We start from the raw sequence: 7,487 nt of genomic DNA, 5'->3' as shown, positions 1-7,487 counted from the left end.
TTACTCAAAAGTGCCTCAAATACCATCTCCTGCGATCTACATTCTCAAAAATTTATGGGGGAGGACCCCCGCCTGTGTGCGTACACATCCATTTCACCCTAGCTACGCCCCTGACCGTATATGCATGTGCCGCGTGAGAATCGGAGATTTTTGTGATAATAGAGCCGAAATAATACTCCCATAGTATAGATCCTAAGTAGACGACTAAATTTGATGAAATACGGAGACAAAACAGCTAAAGTTAAACTGTATATCTTTTTCACACGATGGTCTTTGGCATGCCGTTTGTGTGATAGGCATGCGCTAATTGCACAGAGAGAATGGAAAAACTGGACACTATGACTATTAACGAAACCCCCTCCCTCTGTTCCCCTCCTAAATCTGCCACCCACCCGATCGGCCTTCCACACTCCGCCTCGCCTCTTCCACTTCTATTTATTTCTCCCTACGCTCCCACATTCTCTGCCTTCTCTTTATCTTGCTCCTCTTCCTTATCCTCTTCATTCTTCTTCTTCTTCTTCTTCTTCTTCTTCGATCTCCTCCTCCTCTTCATCCTCCTCATCCTCTTCCGTTTGCTGCTTCTCCTTCTCCTCTTCCTCCTCCTCCTCTTCCTCCTTCTCTTCCTCCTCCGCCACCTCCCCCAGCTCTTCTTTTCTCTAATTATGATCCTCCTATACTCTTTTATTCTCCTTTCTCAAACTAGTTTTCATTTTATACTCTCGATTTTAAATGTATATTGTTACAAATATATTTCCTATGGAAGTTACTTGGTATGCGCCATACACTGATGTGATTCAATATGATAAGTAATGATTTTACCAGTTAATTACCCTCCTTCTAATTACTTTATTACATCGTAAAATTTCCTAGATTTTGGAAACGTGCTTTCTTTTAGAGCACTAGATTTTGAGGTTTAGTTTTTTTAGATATTGACAAAGAAGAAAGATGAGCAAGGGGAGAAAAAGAAGAAGAAGAAGAAGAAGAAGAAGAAGAAGAAGAAGAAGAAGAAGAAGAAGAAGAAGAAGAAGAAAAAGAAGAAGAAGAAGAAGAAGAAGAAGAAGAAGAAGAAGAAGAAGAAGAAGAAGAAGAAGAAGAAAAAGAAGAAGAAGAGGAAGAAGAAGAAAAGCAAGACAAGAACAAGAATCAAGAAAGAAATATGAAGATACTGATGGATGGGAACGATAAACCGGTCTGGATAACAATCTAAGCCTTCTCTAGCTGCAGCACGCTGAGCGCGCGCCCATTTCTGCGCAAAAAGAACGCGAAGCGCGCGCTAAGCGAGAAGAAGAAGAAGAAGAACAGAAAGAGAAGAACCACAGAACAAGAAGAAATATAATACTAGTGGGATGGAACGTAAACCGCGTCTGTACATCTAGCCTTCTCTTAGTCTCAGCAGCTGATTCGTCTCCATTTCTGCAGAAAAAGAACGAAGCGCGTCCTATGTGCGGTTTCATCGTCATATAACCATCATTTACATGGGCCGGTACATCAATAAATATTCATAATTTTTTTTTTTTATTTGAATTTGAAATTTATTGAACGAAAAAGTGAGCCTAGAAAACAATCGTTACTCTGAACCCGTTTTATCGATAGAACTAGAAGATACTTCTATTCTAGTTCTATGGTTTTATCAGAGAACCACTCATAGAATGTCGCGTCGTGTTCTTATGTCGAGTCGTAATTTATGTTTTTTTTCTGTTCGTATTTGCGTCAAAATCAATAACTTCAGTTTATAATAAAGTTATATTCATATTTCATTTTATTCGTATAGATGAGTGACCGTTTGTCTGAAACGCGATGCGCACATCTCATATCATTATTTCTCCCGCACTGTGGCGCTGAAAATTGGTTTCCATAACTACCGCTGTTGTTGGTGGGTAAACGCAAACGAAGTAGTCATTAACGAAGTGCGTACGCCCTCACTATATTATAATGTTCTCAAAAGAAATTTAGTGATTGGAATACCATTTTTTCATCCTACGACTTAACATCAAGCATCAGCTGTTATACAACCAGTATCAAGATGTCATCAGGCGATCAACCAAAGCCTGAAAAGGTACATTAAGTCATTAATGACATTATGATTATCCGGTTGTGTCGTCGTCTGCATTGATCGTCATACTGTCATAGGTAACATTAAACCGACCAGGCTCTCCGACTAGTTACACGGCGGAGGAGGATTAGTGTACGTAGTGTACGTAGTGTACGTAGATCGCCACGTAGTGTTAAGCGAGATGGGAACTTGTGGCTAAAGTAACATTAGCTCTAGTACTATAGCCCGCGGATCGCTGCCGCAGGGCTATAGCACATTCTGCCATAGATGTAATCTAAGCAAATGGTCCAACTGATGTGACCAAAAATTTATCCCCAAAACGTAAAATGATCGCGGGCTTTTTAACACTTATCTATCAACATGGACATCTGACCTATCTTTTTGAACACTTCCACAACTTTACACCAGGTATTTATGCTGTTATTCCTCAAAGTCTTAGCACTACTGGTGTTTTGTTTTCAAATGCGGTTGCTCTGCTTATGTGTGCACGCATGACTCTTCAGTGCTAAGACTTTGAGGAATAACAGCATAAATACCTGGTGTAAAGTTGTGGAAGTGTTCAAAAAGATAGGTGAGATGTCCATGTTGATAGATAAGTGTTAAAAAGCCCGATCATTTTACGTTTTGGGGATAAATTTTTGGTCACATCAGTTGGACCATTTGCTTAGATTAGGTACATCTATGGCAGAATGTGCTATAGCCCTGCGGCAGCGATCCGCGGGCTATAGTACTAGAGCTAAGGTAACATAGCCTACTTACAATACAAGTAACAACATGTTACATGATTACATAGGCCTAATCTAGTCATTATTAATTTATCATTCGCGTGCGGGAGGCCTACGTCATAGAATTCCCCGTTAGCCGATGAGGTGGCAGATGCCTAGATTTAGGAATACAAAATAAATCATAATTGTTCAGTGGAAATGGAGACAGTCACTGAGAGTGAGTCAGTGTCAGTGACGCGGAGAGCCAGAGTGGCAGAGCGGGTCTATGTCCCCCAGGGTTGTATCGGAGGGTACCCTGGATCACGGGTGCGGTTCGATATATCGGAACGTACTCTGGTACTATCTAATAGTAATAATATGCCGGACCGTACCTCGCCTACTCCACTGACGAGTCTAGGGAGTCGCCTACGCACGCCTACTCCCTAACCCTAACCCTAACCCTAACCATATCAGATAGCTACCAGGGTACGTTCCGATATATCGAACCGTACCCAGGGTACCCTCTGATACTGGCGATAGTACCCTGGGGGACATAGACCCTATGAGCGTCAGTGACAGTGGCAATGTAATTAAGCCTACACTACAGTACAGGCTACAGGCCGGGTGGCTGCCATGGTAATGCTTGCTTTGCAAATTGCAGCTATTAGCAGTCTATTGCTCGTGAGTTTTGCTACTGCTCACTCACGATATGATTTAGCTCTAGAACTATAGCCCTCCGCTCCGCCGCAGGGCTGCGGCGGAGCGTAGGGCTATAATAGTTCTAGAGCTAGATATGATTATACGTATACCGGGTAGCTCAAGGAATTAGTCATTATATAGCCCTTGTTTCCACTGCCACAGACAGGCTTGTCTGCATCTGTCTGCAGTTGTAATGTGGCAATGCAATTTTTCCAAAATCAAATGTTAATTATTAATAAATCAGAATGACTAAATAGTAATGTTAAAAATAAACTGGTAAGTAAAATATATTTCACTTTTAGGGAGACAATCAAGAATCTGACAGCAAAGGTTCACCATCTTCAAAAAGTAAAACTAGTGACTTTTACAGAACACAGAATATTCCTAAACGCTTTGACAATCCAAGTAAGTTTAAAGGCTCACAATGCGCATCCAAACGCTAATTTCTGCAGTACTAGACTAGCAAATACTTCGTGTCATGAATAATCACACTACCTTATGACAAAATAAACTCTAGTTGCTCCCATTTCACTGCGCATTTGCTTAAAACCCACAAGAAAGAGGTGAGAAAACTGGCATTCTGGCGCAAACGCCGACTGTTTGCCAAACAACATAGCCTCGAAGTGGTCACGTGACGTCACATGTTTTTATCTTTGCTGCGCCCATACCGCTGTACCGCAGCACCGCTGCACGGTTGCTTTGGGATTGGGGAAACTGTAAACAACATCGGAGAATTTCAACAACATTGGAGGTATTTTCAAAATACCTTTTATAAGACAACGCGCAGTGAAATGGGAGGAACTAGAGTTTATTTTGTCATAAGGTAGTGTGATTAGGCATGCCACGAAGTATTTGCTAGTCTAGTACTGGAGAAATTAGCGTTTGGATGCACATTGTGAGCCTTTAATATTGTTTGTGTTTAGACTGGATGTACATAAACGTAGCTACTTTTTGCTCATATTCGCAGCTAGGGATGGGAATGCAAGGGCCATGGGGATGCCAAGTGCCTAGTTTTAAATCATTATATTTAACGGAACATTGCTGTGTGTGTGACTTCTGGTATTTGTAAAGCGGTCACCTGGCCTGTGCCAAGCCTATGCCATGAGTTTGTCATGCTGTAAAATTTACCTTATGCAGCTGTTAAATCAATGACAAAGGAGTTGAAAAGTGAGGCTAATAATTTGCTGACGTTATGTTGGCTACACTATAAATACAAGTATTCTGTACATTCAACAATAAGAGCAAATGCGGGCATTGCCTACTTATTGCATGCAGTTATTTCCAGACATACTGGTAATATACTAGTGGCACCTAGAAACAGCAATGACAAACCAAGCAATTTTGAAATGTGCCACTTGTTAGCTGTCACTGTAAATGTTATACCCAGCATTATATTGACATACTATAGCCTTATTAGCAGCTAAATGCTGGTAGCAATATCAAGCGTTATATTTTAGAGCGATATGATGTTTTAGGCATAGTACAGCAATTAATAATAGTTCATATAGTATTTCTTTGTCAAGATAGATTGGTCTAAGACAAGGTGATAAAACAAAGTAACATCCTAAGACAAGACTGGCCCTCTGACATGTACATGCAATTAAGCTGTCTGAAATATGCATACTTGTACGGTTAACATATTAAATGATATATAAAGTGCTAATATGAGAGTATGTTCATGCAGAGGGCTTGTACTTGTCGTAATGGATCGTTGCTTTGTTTGCCTTTCAGGTGGAAGGCGTGCCTCTATAGAGTTACTCTCACGCTTTATTACCACTATAATGGAGCATGACTATGCCAATGCTCTCACGCTCTGTAGTGAAATACTTAGAGAAGAACCTTCTCATAAAGAAGCGCAACAGTTTTATCCACTTCTTATGGAGAAGATTCAACTAGATTCCAATGCTAGTAGTGAATGGGAGGACGAGAGTAGCACGGAAGAAGAAGAAGAGCTTAGCACTGAAGATGAAGACGAGAGTAGTACAGAAGAAGAAGAAGAAGAGGAGGAGGAGGCGGAGGAGGAGGAGGTGGTGTCAGATGATTCTAGTAAAAGCTCCGTGCATATGATCGGGGATGAGGGAACAAATGAGAGTGAGGAAGAAGGAGATCGTAACAATATTCCACGATCTCTCAGCGTCGCTGATTCGGGCGTTGCATCTGACATGTCTCTTGTCGGCTCTACAATGAACTAAGTTCAACCTGTTGCTGGATGTTCCCAGATCTTTCATGCCAAACACATACATCATTGCCGCACATATATTTCTTTAGACTGGCGTAAAAAGACAAAGTCTTTGATCCCTGAGAGAGGAACTGTGAATTGAATAATAAATTACGTGTGCCACATACGCTCTGTGTTCTACGTGCAGTGCCACTGTGTTGTCAGGTTGGTTCCAAGGTTACGGGCTAGGGTCCGCGCACCCCATGTACCGCACGAGCGCGAGAGAGTATGGATCACGCCCGCCGAGTGTACACACAATGCCGACAACCTTCAATGCCAAGTCTCAGAAATTCACCGAGGTAACACTCTTGGATATATTAGGCTAAAAACTCGGCCAGCCAGTTTCGACTTCTAAAGCTATGATATAACTATATAACTACAACTATATAAACAAACCTGTAGAAAAAAATCCATAAAGAATTTAGCCAGTTCTGCTCAATTTATTGCAGTCGTCTATGTGGGGGAGGGGCGGCTATGTCCAACAGTGCAGGTGAGCAATGCCTAAGTTAGGGCGCTTAGCCTACTTCGTGTCCATCGGCCGCCCGCGCAGCCCCGTATCGCGTTCTAAAACTGATTCGATTTCGTTTGCAGCACCTAGGGAAATGCGGCATGTACCGGAATCACTCGCTGAACACTGCCATGGATCAGAGTAAAGTTTAATGCCAAATCCGCTGCCTCCAGTCGTAGAGATAACGCCCTCCCCTCTCTCCTCGTTTAACCGAGGGCGGTCATGTATATTTATTGTGTGTCCGATGTAAGACTGAGTCTATGAATATAAACTCGAGTGCGTTTACAGATACCGAAATTGTGCAGATGCAGTGTTGCGAGGGTACGTGCGTGCGTTGATGCAATGTTTTCACGCGTGAAGTTCACTTGTGCAGCCGTATGCTGTGCAGACAGGTTAGCTCACATCAGTCGTTACTCGCTGCGACACGTAGATTAGAATAAAAATTGGTTAATATTATGTTTGCAACTTTCATAGTAGAGTGACCTCGCTCAGACCATTGGACTCTAGCTCCAGCTCATGGTCAGGGTCGTGCTTGTGTAAACTAACATGATAGCTACTACATATTTTACTAGCAGTTTGTTCGTTTGGTTACATCATAAAGCAGACCATGTCAAGACTGACGTTTCTCACATTGCAACAGTGATTGCCTCTATGGAAAAGCAACTATTATTCGTCACATGCACACATACGCGCGTACGATATCGCTCCTTCAACATGTTATTTTCGTTCTGCTGAAGCTTGTGACTGTGTAGAATTCTTGATTTTTTTTTTTTTTTGCAATGACATTGTATACGATGATTTTTTCATTGTAGTGATATCCTGACGGTGAATACCAAATGTTAGATCCGTCAGGTAGACTAGATTTTCGTTTCTGCCCATCTTGCTTACATCTGAAGGCATGCCTGTACATTGCTGTAACGTGTGCAGAGCTGTATAGTAAATATTACCCTGATCCATATATCAACAGTTGAAGTTTGGAATCCTTTACGGTTGTGTCGACACCGGTTTGACCCTGTCCGGCAGTGAAACTAAAAGCTAGCCAATGGATGTCATGCGAGACATTTCAACTAGGTCCCTCCATTATATGCTGTCATTCAAACGAGGTTTGCCATAATCCAATGCATAATGTTACTATCAAATTTTATATGCAGATTCTTTCCACTCGCACCTTGTGCCTGCTGCTTATTATGTTATTATCATGCGTGCGTGCGATAGCAGGCGAGTGGGTTAGAATGCTCTACGAGTGACAGGTGCTTTTTAGCGGAGAGTAGGAGTGAAACTAGGAATATGTATGCAATCGCAGTT

General features: G+C 41.9%; 1 protein-coding gene across 1 annotated transcript; it reads left to right on the top strand.

Annotated features, from left to right (window-relative positions):
* Positions 1-1,793: 1,793 nt before the first annotated feature.
* On the top strand, positions 1,794-7,138 carry LOC106811146 (UPF0691 protein C9orf116 homolog). The gene is made up of 4 exons (XM_014814685.1): positions 1,794-2,056; positions 3,759-3,861; positions 5,840-5,973; positions 6,266-7,138. Exons 1-4 carry the CDS (start codon positions 2,024-2,026, stop codon positions 6,332-6,334), a joined length of 339 nt encoding a protein of 112 aa, XP_014670171.1. The 5' UTR covers positions 1,794-2,023; the 3' UTR covers positions 6,335-7,138.
* The last annotated feature ends 349 nt before the right edge of the window (positions 7,139-7,487 follow it).

Source organism: Priapulus caudatus, unplaced genomic scaffold (assembly GCF_000485595.1).
Source record: "Priapulus caudatus unplaced genomic scaffold, Priapulus_caudatus-5.0.1 Scaffold509, whole genome shotgun sequence".
Taxonomy (NCBI): Eukaryota; Metazoa; Priapulida; class Priapulimorpha; order Priapulimorphida; family Priapulidae; genus Priapulus; species Priapulus caudatus.
Note: the sequence above shows the minus strand (reverse complement) of the source record. Positions and strands in the feature narration are given on the sequence as shown.

Bases quoted from the DNA above. Each gene is read 5' to 3' on its own strand.
- LOC106811146 (XM_014814685.1), top strand. From the start codon at position 2,024: ATGTCATCAGGCGATCAACCAAAGCCTGAAAAG. The intron at 2,057-3,758 runs GTACATTAAGTC...TTTCACTTTTAG, and splicing joins ATCAACCAAAGCCTGAAAAG to GGAGACAATCAAGAATCTGA. The intron at 5,974-6,265 runs GTAACACTCTTG...TTTCGTTTGCAG, and splicing joins AGTCTCAGAAATTCACCGAG to CACCTAGGGAAATGCGGCAT.